Below are 15,488 nucleotides of genomic sequence, written 5' to 3'. Positions count from 1 at the left end.
GACCATAAGTGCATCAAACACTTTATGTGCTTTGCTTCTCCCAAAGACCACTCAACTTTTTTCCTTCCAGAGCCACAGAAGCAGCTTTTGCTGACCAGAATAAAAAGAGAATCCCATGTAGATGAAAGTACTCTGCCCATTTCTTCCTGCAGATGCCAAGGTCAGAAAAATCATGACACAGATCAACCTTGTGATGAATTTGGTGTCAGCACGGAAATTATGGGGAGACTAACCTGACAGCATAGGGTAAAAGGTCTGCCTTGTTAACAAGCAGCAAAGTTCTTTTGTGTTCATCAATCTCACGTGCATATGCCTAACCCCGGGGGAGGGGGGGTGAAAAAATAATTAGTTAACAATGCATAAAACAGACAGTAACCTACATTAATGATTGAAAGATAGCAATCCCAAGAAAATAGCTCAAAAACAAATCCAGCTATGACCCCCCCCCAAAATTCTTATAACAAGAGAAATATGGTCTTTTTTTTTTTTGGTAACAGAAATATGGTCAATGTATGAAAACAATAGAAAGCACTAGTCAGTGTTTAGAATCTCCAGTGCAGGTCATAATTCACAGGGAGTATTCCAAAGGAACTGGAAAGCGCCTCATCTCTGCATCTTAGAATATCCAATAATACAACTTCTGCACTTCATCAGAACTTACAAAGCTCCCCTCTCTCTTCCTCTCCATGCCACTATCTTTAAGGCCATACAGAAGAGGAGAGACCTTTAACCCTGTTGGACTGTTTGGGCACTGTCTTTTCACAGGTCATTGGGTTGGCATTCCAACTGCTGTTTGGGTAGTCAGCAAACTATGTTACCTAAATGCTTCAATTTACGAGCCGTGCCTGTGCTCGTATCAAACACCTTATGCAAGCCAATGAGAGAGCAAGAATTGGACTCCTTTCCATACCAAAGTTTTATCCCTTGCCATGTCCAGGTAACACAGTCAGCAACTAGGTCTGGATCCCATGCCATTTCCTAAGAGGTCATGGGATTCTGAATGTTTGACTACTGAAGAGGTCGGGCTGTTGGGATTGCTCAGCTTGGTCAGTCAGGTTGCCACTCTGAATGTTTAACAAAACACTAATATTCTAAAAATGTTAAGGGAAAAGTGTAATATGCATGACTTGAATCCCACCCTCATGCAAGGAGACAATTCTACTGCCACACCAAACACAAGTCTGTTACTTGTGTTTCCCTCTTTTATTCCCCATGGGAAGGTGGAATTTTTTTGGGATATGGGAGAATGTTTGAACTTGTTTCATCATTCAATCTTTTCTCTGCGAGATTTTTGGAAGCACTGCTACTATGCTACATTGAAAATTTTGGAAAAGAAAAGAAAAGGTGTTTCCAACAATTTACATTTGAGATCAATAATAGGGGGTCAATATTCCAAAAAATACAGCCTGACCTATAATGTCAATTTATCATCCAATAGATCGCTTCCAAGCATTTGCAGCTATATTCGCAGCTAAGATCTACTGAGGAATGTTTATTGGATTTCTGATGTCATAACTGATAACCCGTGATACTGTGGTATTTTTGAAGTGAATAAGTTGATCAACTATACCTTGAGTACATTAAGTTAAATTGAATAAGAAAGATGTTTATTCCCCCCCCCAAAAGAACGAAGAAATAGAATTCCAAACCATCAAATATTAATAAGAAATAAGTGTGCTACCAAGCTCTGCAATACAAATTTTATTCCACAAGTGTTGCACATTTTTTTTATTATTCACGTTACATTATGCTACTCAAAGCAACCAGAAATTTGCATAAAAAGAAAGGATCAAACAAATACCTCAAGATCAGGGCAGCGATAGAACAATGGATCACGTGCATCAACAACCATTACAAGCTGGCAGACAATACAGTGATATTAGTCTTAACATCTGGCAGTTCAATAAAGTATTGTAACATAACCAAAAGATAATGTTTCTAAAACCAATAATGAAAATAAAAATAAACTAGTGGAAAACCAGGCTGTAAAGCTATTATGATGAAGCAAAACGAAGGTAGAATACGAACCCAAAAGAGAGCTTACAAATACAGAAACATACAACCAATATGAAAAAAAATATATAAATGATTAGTAATGCCCCCATATATAGAAGTTCCTTATGTAACTCCTCCCTACAAAGCTCATCTACTAGAGATCATTACATCTAGCCTTCCACCAGAATGTCCCAGTGCCGGATAAGAGATGTGGTCTATCTGATCAGGTGGGAACATTGATATGACATATAATCTCCCTGAAAATTAATCCACTAGATGACCAAGCTTCCAAGTGTGTCCAATCCAGCAATGAGGAGGCTATCAAATCAAAACGTAAACCCTTGTTTGCGATGACTATGGAGTCGGAGAGGACAATAATGGTCTCACCTATTCCTCATACCAGCCTCTCCAAATTAGCAGCATAGCTCCAGTTGAAATTTAATTTAGAAGATGTTGTTTGCTGCAAATGTAGAAGGCTTGGGCTGCCAGTATAAAGGTGCAAATTTCAGTTTCCAGAGCAGCCACTTTCTTCAAAATTAGGACCGTTTCCAATCCAACCCTCGGGGTTGGGGGGGGGGGACTTCATGCAAGCAGGACTTACACTTGGGTACAGCCCTCATCTCAGGGAGAAGTGGAAAGGGTTCTGTTCACTGATCTTGCATAGCCTGCTATGAATTGTGATCATTGATGAAAGAAGTATCTGATAACCACTTCCTATCCCCTCAATATATAATGGAAAGGCAGTCCATTAAAAATGTCAACTGTCGTTACCAATAGTGCAGCTCTCAACAAAATTATGTTAATAAGACTATAACACCCTAGAGAACCATTTATGCCTGTTCTTTTTTAGTCATTAGTCAGGATATTCTTATTAGGTTTTATTTATTTATTATTATTTAGTCCTCCTATACGCAAGAATATTTTCAATATAAATCGTGTACAGCATTGCTTCAGATTTTGTATTTTTAAAGGTTTTATGGTTTCCTGCGGGAATTCATTTTGTTGGCTGCAGACAAGATTGATAGCTTATGTTTTGTAGCTATGCTGCAGCTGTTGGCATATTCATCAACATAATGATGCTAATGACACCCTCCACAAGCTCTAAAGATCCTAATAATCAGTTAGGAAGGAAAGTCTTATCAGTTCTATTTTCATCCTTTTATAGGGAAGACTAGTACAGATACTACAAATACAAATTGTTGGAAGCATTGCACTAAGAATTTTTTCCCCTGATCATTTTCTGGTTCTCTCTGGGAAGTCATCGTCTTGTATGCAGTCAAGCTTGGTAGCTGGTGTTTCAGAGCTCTTCTGCTGCAATTGATACTAGTGGAATGCATCAAGCAAGTATCTTATCGTTCTTGGGAAATTTTACCTTTCATCCATGACATCTGGAGTTTACTCTCTAACTTTCAGTCTGCTATTTTACTGCATGTTTTGACGTCTGTAAACTCTTTTGCCCACCTCTTAGCTTCCTTAGTAACTTTCTCTCATACTTCTTCTGTTTATAAGTGGGTGGGAATCCCCCCCCTCTTTCCTCTGGGATGTTCTCGAACTTGATCATTGTTATGGTTTTAATGCATGATTCTCTTCGACACCCAAAAAAAAACCCAGACCAGCTAACCTGCCTCAAGAAACAAATAATTTTTCTTGCAACTGCCCCTTCTGTTCTAGTCCGCAATAACCAGTTTTAAGTTTAGTTCAATTCCAATCCCATTTGATATACTTTCTTGAATTTCTCACCTTCAACCATGCATCTCATTCCTAATGCTCATAAATTTTCTTTAAATATCTTTATCTCCAAAATTTTCCATTTCACTTTAACTATAGTCTAGCAGCCTTGCATTCCTACTGATTCTATTCTTGGGTTGTAATATATTATAACCCAAAAGGATTATTTTTTCTTGAAACCTTGCAGCATTATTTTTACAATACAATAGAAAACTTTGAAAGTAAAAAGTTAAAAGTGAAACCATATTTCGGTGGAAGAAATAAAATTATTTAATCTCAAATGAAAAAGTACATGTATTTTACCAAATCACTTCGTTCAAGCACCCGCCACAGCTGCCTCCAGATATCCAGGTTCTTCTCAAAGGGTGTAAGAACAAGTTTCTCATTCTCCTCAAGTCTGAAACAAATAAACTGACTTAGAAAAGAATATATTCCAAAGCTGCTAACTCCATATATGCACATGCACAGTAGTCCACCATGGAATGAGCTAAATACGTTCAATGACCAAAAAAGAAAAAACAAAGTTTAAACCCTGATGCAGTATCTGTTAGGGAAATGCCCACACTCCTATAGTTGGTTTTGATGATAACAAACATATGAAGGTATTTTACAATTTTCCTTCAAGTATTGTTTTGTAGAGACTTCATATCAAAGATTGAATTTGGTGAATGAAAGGAAGAAATGAAGATTGAAGTCATCAAATGAAGAGTATCAACAAGTTGGCATCAATGCTTGAAGAAGATATCATAAGAATTTAAGCTTCAAGATGTCAAGACATGAAGCTCAAAGACATGGAATTGCAAACAAGAAGAAAAGAAGATGAAGTGCCAAAGAGTGGAAGGTTCAAGTGAAGAAGAATACCACTAGGATAGATTGGTCCTTTTAATGTAATTTGAAACTTTCACATATATATTGTGCACTCACCACATGCATGTGCATTACATCATACTAGCATGACCATAGAGCATACCTTGACCAAGTATGGAGAGTCTCTAAGTGGTGAGGAACATATTAGGAAAAATGTGTTCTAGTGAAATTCTGTGAAAACCACATTAACCTGACTTAAAGGTATTTTGGATAATCTTAGAGTTGGTATTAGGAGATGAAACATTCATAGCCATTGTAGAAAATCGAGTCACGATTTCAACGCAACTGATTTTAAGTCAATCCGAGGTCGGACCGAAAAGTTATGGTCAAAACACTGACGACTGGTCAGTATAACAACATTCTGTCAAAACAGTTTGTCATGTTGGCGGTCGACCAACTGGAAGCCCTGGTCGATCGGAACTGTCCGAGACTATAGCCGGTCAACCGGTGCCTCCCTGGAAAAGCTCCAACGGCTAGTTTTTGACCTCAACGGCTCTTTCCGGTAGATCTGCTACCAATGGCGATCGACCGGTGGACCAGAATACGACCGTTAGAACCTGATTTCCTGCCTATAATGCTCTCCTAAGCTCACCTATAAATACCTCTAATGCTACTCATTAATTAACAACTGATCCCAACTTTAGAGAAACATTATTTGAGCATTATAAGTGAGAATTGGTCTACACCATCTCTTGAGTTCAAGTTCTTTATTTTACATTCAAGAGGAACTCAAGACCATCTACAAGTCTTCATCTACATCTTGGCATTTACATTACAAGCATCAAGAAGACTTCAAAAGGTGCATTCATTCAATCATCATTGCATATTTCATTTGCACCACACCGGAGGTAATTCTCTTTTATTCCACTTCTCCATTTTCTATTTTACATTAAGTCTAGACTATACTTAGGCTTGTGTAAGGACCCTCTCATCTTTAAGAGATTGTAAGGATCCTCTTGTTCTTAAAAGAGTGTAAGGTGCCTCTCTACCTTAAAGGAGATTGTAAGGTGTCTTTCTACCTGCAAAGGAGATTGTAAAGATGCCTCTCTGCTTGTAAAGGAGATTTATAAGGATACTCTTATCCATGAAAAAGATTATAAATGTTTTCTTCCCTACCTACCGTATTGAAAGAGAGAACTAGTAGAATACCTTACAAGAGGATTCTTGTAGGGAGTGAACTAAACTTGGATTGAGTCGAACCACTATAAATCTTATGTTGTGTGATTGTGCCTATTTTACTTATTCCGCATCGTTTTTAATTTGCAATCACACTTGGGACCTATACATCGAAAAGAGTTAAAATTTCCATTAGTATAACCTATTCACCTCCCTCTAGGTTATTTCAGTATCTATGACTGTGGATGGGTGGTAGAAGTATGGTATGAAATTATATATTTCTAAGTTCATGCTTCGACTGATAGGGTGTAAGAATTAAACAATACGATTCAAATAAACTTCTTATGGTAACCAGTAAATGATTCCATGCCTTAAGAACCTGACCTGGCAAGACATCGGCGCCATGTTAAGAAAGCCTGTCTCTCATTGTCATCAAGCTCCTCCACGGACATGCCAGCGTTCCAAGGTGGCCTATAGATAAACATCAAATAAGAGAAGAAGAAAAAATGTATATGTACATATTGAAACTTTACAGGTATTTGCAAATTTACAATCTATTAGAGAGATAAAAGTAAATGCCTGCGAGGTACTTGAAGACTGCTCGCGTACAATGCCTCCTCTATCTTCTGTTGCTCTCTCCTTTCCTCGGGCGTCATGCCAGGTTTGGCGTCCCTGACAACAAATAGACAGGATATTGGCATCAGAGATAAGCATCGAAGCCCAAGAAATTAACGCGAGCGACCAAAATGAGCAAAACCACACTAATAACAATTAAAAGGAAAAGCAACCCACAATCGGAATGACTGGTTGAACGAATTAAAAAAAAACCCTTGCTTTCTTGTCTTTATCTTTATTTTCCAGTCGTCTTTGGTTTTTTCTTATTAGAAACAAGAGTTCATCAACTCAATAAACTCTTAAAAAATAATAATCAGAAGAAACTGAGAATCGAAGAAACGATTTCGAACTTACAGGTCGATAAGAAGGTTAGGGACGGGGTTCTCGACAGAGTAGAGGCGATCAGCCTCTTCGGCCTGCTCGATGACAGCGTCGATGTCGGTTACTTCCGTCACAGACTCAAGGACTCGCTTCTGCTGGTTCCTGTAGAATCGTCCCTTCTCCTTGGATTGCTGGATCATTTGGTTGTGATGCCTCACCAGCGCTCGCCCTAGCCCCGTTTTCTCGTTCTTCCCCATCGTTTTCCAAACCCTAGAATACACAGATGATTCCCCTTCACGAGCTCCTCCTATGCTTCGGTGGTACTTCCTCCTCGCTTGTCGTAGTCGGCTACACTCCTCTCTCGCTTCCAGGCCTCTGTTTTTGGCAGAGGCAACCTTTTGTGGTACGTTAAGGCGCGTAGTCAGTGTTCTAAAAAATGGGAATCGGAGCGGTGGGATCGTAATCGGCAATGACCAATTCCGGTTCTAAGGTTTCTGAGACCGATTCAATGTGGCCATGATAAAGCGGGTCTCCAAGACATTGGAGCAAGCCATAGGCGTAGCATTTGTAGAATTACTCCACTAGGAAGAGGTCCATTGGGTCCACCGTTCAAAGGCAGGTGAGCGTAATATTGCTTATTTTCACACAACTGTTAGGGCGTAGACTAATCAATTCCATTTCTCAGTTGAAATATGATTGTTTGACATTGTTGGAAATGATGTTGCCAACGTTTCTTTTTGGAAGGGTTTTGATTTTGCTTTTTGTTTTTTTTTTTTTTTAATTTAAAACATCCACCGAAGTTTCAATGTCATGGATTTTTAGGCTCTGTTTGGTATCGTTTCTATTTCAAAAATGATGTTTCGTGTCAAAAACGAAATTTTGTATCAAAATATTATTTTTAAACGAAAAAAGGGCGTTTCAAAATTTCAGATTTTTATCAGAAACGATGGTTCATTTTTTTGTAAAATGGAACGAAACTGGGAAGATGGAACTCCATCCAATCTCATTTTTTCAGTTTTTTTTTTTCACATTTTGTTCAAAAAAGAACAGAAATAGACCATAAACGCACCAGACACTTTATTTTGTTTTTTCTTTCCAATAGAACGAAAAACACTAAAAACATTTTTTTAAAACGATACCAAACGGAGCCTTAGTTTTCTCACGTATAACAAGGTAAGCCAACTACTTGAACAAAATCATAATTTCGTTAGAAAGTTACATGAGTTCAATAGTTAATCCTAAGCAAAAATAGCTTGAAATAATGGAGCGTTTTCAACCTATTGGTCTATGTATTATTTATTATAAAATTGTTGTGAAATGTATTGTTCATAAACAATTTGTATTCACAAATATAGCATCAGAAACTGTAGCCAAATAAGCTATTTCAATAGCAGTGTCCAAAATGCTCATACGAACCTAATTCGTTATTGTAGGATAGGAATGATAAAACCAAAAGAAGATATTTTTTTAGTAAAAAAATTACTTATTTAGTTATCTTCAGATTTTTTTTTTTTTCCCTTCACCATTTGCTTTTAAAGAATAGGATAATAATTTTTCAGGATGTCTTCAAGAAGCAGAAGCAAGGGAACCGCAACAAGGCATGGTGTATTGATACTACATTAATAATGGAGGGTTTTTTATTTTTATTTTTATTTTTTTTAATTTTAACAAGAAAAGAAAAATTCATATTATAAACAATATATCCATGTTCGGGCTAGCACATGTGATATAAGATTGTGCGGTTATCAAGATCCAAGCTAATTGTTTTACAAGAAGTACTACTTCATTACTAGGCCTGAGCTTTTCATATAAATAAATAAAAAACAAAAAAAATACTAGGCCTGAGCTGATTAACAATGGAGTTGTACATACTATTAGGCGTCAAGTTCTCCAAAAATTTGCAATCACATAATAGCTACAGAATTTACTAAATTCTCTCATCTTCCAAAGAATTTTTTTTGAACAACAAAATATATGATCATCAAGCAACTCATGTGCCCACACTTAGTAATAATGAAAGGAGTCTTTAGATTTGCATCTTTTTGTTTACCACTTTCAATTTACATTTTTGATAGAATCTCATGAATGTTGAAGGGGCATTAATTCCCAGTCTCCTAATTGCTGGTTATACATATATAAGCTGTCTTCTGTGATCATCCAACGACACTCGGTATAGCATTTCTTTCGATCACGTTTATATGCGTAGGCATCAAAATGAAACCATTCTGTAGACTGCCATTGAAAGTCACAGTAATACAGTGTCGTCCTAAAAAAATTGATGGAAAATTCCCATCCAAATTGGCCTCCATCTGCTACAACATGGTTGCCGAAATCATCCTCTCTAGACTCGCACCGAAGGTTAATGCTCTTCCCGTTTCCCAGCCTGTTCATGATATAAACATGTACTTTGCCGACAACAATGGAAGAGCTGAACAAGTGAAGCAACAAGATAAACAGAATGACATGCATTGCCAGAGTTTTCATCTTCTTCTTCCTGCTCAGCTAATCGATATTGAATAGGTGGGAGTTTGTTTCTTATGCTTATGTATGTAACTATGCATGGGCCCTTTAAATCCATGCTAAGAAGACTAACTACCCATCTTTGGCTAAGCCTACCTTCTTTAAGCATGTTGATTTGTTATTACCCTTGTTGCCTATATTCTAAGATAGTCAGCCCAAGAGGGTGAAATAACTACCTCATTAGCCACTTGCTATTGTATCTAATGCATGTTCTAGTTATTAACAAGGTTCCACACTTCCACCGCTTCAGGAGGCACAATTATATCTGATGCATGTTCTAATTATTATAAGTGCGTTTAGTATGCATTCCAAGAAATCATATCAAAAGTAGCATTAATTTCAATGTCTATCATACGGTTCTTAATGCTGTCAAAGTATAGCTGTGGAGTTCATTCTTTTTAAGCATGATGTAGACTGAGATATCCAAGGGTGGGGTCCTAGGAGCCACAAAATGTTCAGATCACCGAGATGAGACGACAAATATACATTAAATAAATATTGAGTCTAGATGGTTAATCCAGATCAATCTGGACTCGATATTTATTTAAAGGAGTATTTGACTGAAATTTGAGTATGAAACTTGACACATGGCTAACCAAGATCAATTTCTACGTGTCTAATGGTTAAAAATTGCCAAATCACCTTCCACATGGCAGAAATTGCTAGATCATTTCGATAACCTCTCCAGATGAGGTTGCCTAGAAAAGATTTTACACGCAGTTTTAACATATAAAATTTCTGGAAAAACCTCAGAGAACATGTAGAAAGTTAATCTCTTTCCCCTTGTTTGTGTTCTTCAGTGAGCTGCAACTCCAACAACTGATCCTTGTGGCATTACAACTCCGATGATCAAATTTCAGTAACCATACTCCTGTAACCTTGCAAATCAGTTAACCTGCAACACCAATACCACACAGGTTTCAGCACATCCCATTGCTTTTTCCATTTTTAATAAACAAAATCACCTTCTTTATCCTCCACAAGCACTCTGTATGGCACCTCACTGAATCCTGATTGAATTGATAAAAGAGTTGAGATAACCATTCTGTATTGTACCACTGAATGTTGAATTAGAATTCCATATGAGTATATATTCCTGTCACTGTATCGTTATGAACAGGTTGGAAGCTATGCGGCCTTCGATTTGTCACTTGGGACTTGTGATTGGAAGCTTTGCCTAAGGAAATCAGAGATTTTTGCACTAGCAGCATGACCTTGTTCTAAGCAGTAAAGATAATCATCCCCTGAACAGAAATAAGATAAGAATACAAGTTTAGCTTACGGATTATCTACAAACAAAATAGTTAATAAGGACCAGATCCTGTGGCCTGTGCAATGGCAGTCCACAACAATGATAAGGCAAACGAGAATCCGAAATTCCCATATATAGTCATTTATTCCCAAGAAATATTGTAAGGCAAATTACAGCTCAAAATATGTTTATGAATAGAGATCATATTACCAAAAATAATTGAAAAAACAATACAACAGCAACGAGAGAAAGATAAGCCAAAAATTTTATTCACCATATAATCCACAAAGAGAATAATGTTAATCATCATACTCCATGCCCTGCCCTGCCATGGTATGCCAATTTGTGCGTCTAAAGCCACCAATCAAGTAGATCATATTGCAGTCATGTGAAAGAAATACCAATACAAAATCACATTCAAGAGAAAAGGTGAGAGCAACCACTTGGTTGGATCAGCCATCAAATGCGAATTTGAGATTATCCATCTAATGTGATAATCATTGCAGGACTGCTTCCAAGTTTATTCTCTACAACAAAATATTAAAAGGAACCAGTCCCTTTCTTGCCAAAAAAAAAAACCTTCTCTCTCTCTCTCTCTCTCACACACACACACACACAAGAAGCACAAAATTTTTAGTTTTTTATCTTATCCCTCCTCAATTGTCTCTCCTCCATGTGCAGATCCCACTCTCCCATCCCAATCTTATGTCAACTTCCTCCTGACCACTCTCTCCAAGAGAAATTTTATTACCATACAACTAGCTTCTATATATTAATAGTGGTTCGTACTAATAATCCCCTCTAATCTCTAGGAAGTAGAGCAATCTTCTCTCACCAAACAAATATCTATATCACTCTAAATGGTTTCCTGATTTATGGTATAGTCTCTCCATCACATTAGTTTCCAACTCCTTCAAACCCTCCTATAGATAGTGTTGGGGACAATGGCTCACTGAGAAGAGGAGTGGGGTGAATCAGTGACTACAAAAATTCCTTTACACTACCCGCAATCCTTGCTGATACTACTTCGAAAAATATCAACCAAACCCTATGAACTGCTGTTTGAACGTTTATGAATGCTCTTTGGTCTCACACACTTTTGCCTAGAACAGATTGGTCGGCACTGGCCTTTTTACCAATCACACACAATCGTGTCTCACACCTTGCCTCTCAACCACAGGCACACACTATCCTATGGCTAGGTGTACCTGGTGTCTACAACCATCCTGTAGGAAAGACACTCCAATGTATCCATGCAAACACTCAACCACAAAAACACCAGATTTTATGTTGTTTGGCAGTGTGCCTATATCCACAGTGCAACTGGTCACTGGGCTACAACCCAACTATGACCTTCGTATAATGCACAAGACAGTTTAGATGGCTACAACTACAGAAGCAATCACCCCTAATTTATGCAGCTACACCTACAAGGGACCACCTACGCCCGACTATCAAACACCCCACTTGGCAGTCAATTTTCTCAGGGTGTCTCACCATATGTTGGATGACTTTTCCCAAAAGTTATTCCTTTTGCTTCACAATTTTTATGAGAAATGCAACAAAACGGCTAAATTCTTCATTTCCCCCTTCCTTTTTCTTTCCCACAATGCATGGAAAAGCAACCAAGCCAGCCTAACAAAAGCTATAGAGATGGAATAAGGGAAAATGCCAGAAATTACACCATGGGTAACAGAGGTATAGAAAAGCAACCAAGCCAGCCTAACAAAAGCTATAAAGATGGAATAAGGGAAAATGCCAGAAATTACACCATGGGTAACAGAGGTATAGAAAAGCAACCAAGCCAGCCTAACAAAAGCTAAAGATATGGAATAAGAGAAAATACCAGAAATTACACCATGGGTAACAGAGGTAATGATTCCATGTTCCATAGGTTCTCCATCAATGTGTGACGATCCTTCTGGAAGCACTGAAAGAACTGAATTGGGGAAGACCAAATAGGTGAAAGCCTCAATTTTCTGCTGTTCAATAAGCTGCACAACTTAGTAACTAAATGATTTCAAGCACATCACCAGAAAATGTTAAGATAGACCACATATTTTTGCAAGATCAGGAAGCAAAAGGTGTAAATATGATGAATAAATTGCATCATGACACCAAAATTATGGGTACATGGTCATTGTTTTCCCCTTTTTGTGACAGCAAGTGCATTTCTAGGGGAAATCTCCATTCAGACATTGATAAATGTCGTTTAGGCATTTAGTATTAGGGCATCAAAGTGCAGCTAGAAAAAGCTCCAAATACATGAGTCAGACAGAGAAAACACTAACTACACAGAAATAGGATAGCTAGAGGAGAAGCATAACCTTTTTGCACTCAGATTAAGGAAAATAAAATAAAAAGCAGGATACCAGAAATTCGTGTAGTTAGACAGGGAAGATGAAATACCTGCTCTTCCAGCTTGGTGGGATCCAGAATAACAGATCCACTTCCTGCTAGAGCACAACAAATGCCAACTGTGCAAACCAGCATGAAACAATCAGTAAGGATGCCAAACTCATGAAGATAGATGGAGGAAACGTTGTGAGATTTTCTTACTAGCAAGATTCTTCACAGGAATTCCTGCATCAACAAGCGCAGCGCACGCTGCATTTATGGCACATGGGAGAAGCTTAAATTTCCCCAACAATGACATAAAACAGCAACCAATCTAGCTAAAGAAAAAAAAAAAAAAAAAAGAAGTAAAGAAGAAGAAGACAATGACAAACTTCGAAAGTTAATCACTGACAGGTTCGATATTTTAATTCTACCAAGCACCGTCTGTATGAAACAAAACCCCAAAAAAAAAAAAAAAAGCCACGAAGGATACTGAGCCATCATCATTGACAACCTGCATAGAAAGCAGAAAATGGTAAGGAAGAGTATAGGAACACAACCAACATTTTTAGTCCACTTCATGATTAAGTAATTATCTCTATGGAGTCAAACAAGTGTTTAAATATGTGATCAGATATAATAAGAATAACATCATGATAAGTAATTAGACCAGAAGTGTCAATTCTGCAAAAGAATGTATGCATGGGTAAACAGAACACAATGCGAGAGCAATTCATAAGACATAAAGATATCCCTATGAAAGAATAGATGTCAATTCTTAGTCCTTATCTCTTTTTCAAAGAGTATTCTTAACACACTTATTGTTGATCCATCTAGAGGCAATACTGAGCCCAACTAACCTTGACGAAACCTTATAGCTCTTATCCTAAATTACCAGGACTCCTTCAAAATGGAATAGGTACAAAAAGTGATAATGTAAAGTAGAATTATGCCAACTATTTGTCTCAGACAGACAAACCCTCTTCCAGTACGCTTTCATAGTTCAATTGAAAACATTGGCCGAAGGTTTTTGAATACCTATTGCCAACTCTGGCAGAACTATTGACAGAATTGATATAGCTAAAAGTTTTTGCTTACTCTGAACCATAGTCCATCACATATGGAAAAGAAAATAGTACATATAAATCGATAGCAGAATTTTCAACATAAAGCATAAAACAATATTCACCTGAAGTAGACAGTGGTTGTGGTGTTTTGATTAATGGTCAAAACACAGATGCTTTGTAAGATTCTTTTCAGTATCATCTCATACTCCTTCTCTGCTTTGCCTGAACGAGAAAGACAGCAGTAAGCAGTAAGCCTAATTTCCAATTACAGGATCAGGAATTTCAAAAATAGAACACTTGAAATAAGAACTATTATTAATTGTAAGGATTTCATCTGTTATGATTGGCAGGCTGAACCACCATGCCTGTTATTGCAGATTTTTACAGCTCATGAATAAGAATAAGAGGCTCTTTTAAGCTTAAATTCCCAAAAATCCGAGGTGTCAGTGACCAAAAGTTTTGGTTTTCTATATATATAATTGTAACAGCAGGTCCTCTGTCAGATGTTGATACATGACCATATTGACAATTTTCACCTAAATACTGAACAACTAATTCTAGAGCTTACACACTCAAAAGATGACTGAATGATTCACACTCTTTCATCAATTTCCAAATAATAAAGTAACATCAATCCGATAATACCGAGGCTTTATGGAAGTGAAGCTGTGGGTCAATAGGTTGACTGAAAGGGCTTTTCTACCGTTTAATTATGCAGAGAGTAGGTTACCAACAATTTCTATCACAAGTATCATAATTTATAGGATCTATATCAATCTACTGCTTCAGGGATTGTTCACAAGAATGCATAAGAGGTTAAGGGAAATTTGGTACCTACCCACCTGGCCAGTTCTGGGCTTCCAGATTACTTCAATGGAAGCCTTCTCAGGGTTTTCCGTTCTTCCTTGTTCCTGCCTTTGGCCCATAAACGGCAGCCAGAACAATTGTATCACCTGAATCAAACCATTGCACCCATAGAAAGGTTGTCAAGTACCTATTATCAAGGAAGAGTCGAAGAGTAGAAGTAAAATCCACCCAAATAATTGTAACTTTTTTTCTAAGAAAGAAAATTAAATATTCATCGTCAAAGTGTAGCTCATCTCAGAGTAATAAGCAATCCATTTTTCCTTTCTTTACTTTTCTGGATTTACCTTGAGACCAACGAGCTGAACCATGAGCTCGGTTAAGAATATTGCGAGAACAGGCAAGTGGTCTCAACTGATTCCTTGTACGACCATCATGCCTATCAATCTCCATAATCGTTCAAACTTCAAAGTTCCAGCTTCAGTATCAGATCTTCACAGGAAGAAACAAGAATTCATTCAGAACTCAGTTGACTGCTTCTAAGTTCCAGCTTTAAAATCATATCTCACAGGAAGAAACAATAACCCAAACTCCTATCCGATTTAGTCAGAACCATAAGTTTATGGGAGAGGGTTCTCTGAGCAAACGGCATAGGGAAACACACCATTGAGGTGCAACAAAACGGTATCATACATTGGAGGATAGAGAGATCATTTCATGTCAGAAGGAGAGAGATAGATACAGAATGCTGGTCTATCTGCCCTGGCAGCTCAGAGAACCTTTTCCCAAAGTTCATAGTTAGCAATCTAGGGATGGGAAAACTACAGCAATGTATAATTCATAACCCAATCGGTTAATGTAGATGG

At 37.6% G+C, this 15,488-nt stretch overlaps 2 protein-coding genes across 2 annotated transcripts in view; both read right to left on the bottom strand.

Annotated features, from left to right (window-relative positions):
• Window positions 1-7,140, bottom strand: part of LOC122086731 (GTPase LSG1-2-like) — an 8,240-nt gene extending 1,100 nt beyond the window's left edge. The window contains exons 1-7 of the mRNA XM_042655709.1: window positions 6,676-7,140; window positions 6,286-6,378; window positions 6,091-6,177; window positions 4,027-4,120; window positions 1,802-1,858; window positions 234-313; window positions 29-146 (exon numbers count right to left, since the gene is read on the bottom strand). Coding sequence (XP_042511643.1) covers window positions 29-146; window positions 234-313; window positions 1,802-1,858; window positions 4,027-4,120; window positions 6,091-6,177; window positions 6,286-6,378; window positions 6,676-6,899 — 753 coding nt within the window. The 5' untranslated portion in view covers window positions 6,900-7,140. The remainder of the gene's footprint in view (window positions 1-28; window positions 147-233; window positions 314-1,801; window positions 1,859-4,026; window positions 4,121-6,090; window positions 6,178-6,285; window positions 6,379-6,675) is intronic.
• A 2,505-nt stretch (window positions 7,141-9,645) lies between these two features.
• LOC122085553 (exosome complex exonuclease RRP46 homolog) lies at window positions 9,646-15,457 on the bottom strand. The gene is given in 9 exon segments (XM_042654027.1): window positions 9,646-10,406; window positions 12,261-12,393; window positions 12,824-12,891; window positions 12,974-13,046; window positions 13,245-13,272; window positions 13,947-14,040; window positions 14,657-14,714; window positions 14,716-14,771; window positions 14,970-15,457. Coding segments are annotated over 9 exon segments (732 nt in total). The 5' UTR covers window positions 15,076-15,457; the 3' UTR covers window positions 9,646-10,290.
• Between the last annotated feature and the right edge of the window lie 31 nt (window positions 15,458-15,488).

Source organism: Macadamia integrifolia, chromosome 8, assembly GCF_013358625.1.
Source record: "Macadamia integrifolia cultivar HAES 741 chromosome 8, SCU_Mint_v3, whole genome shotgun sequence".
NCBI lineage: Eukaryota > Viridiplantae > Streptophyta > Magnoliopsida > Proteales > Proteaceae > Macadamia > Macadamia integrifolia.
This window is presented reverse-complemented; position numbering and strand designations above follow the sequence as displayed.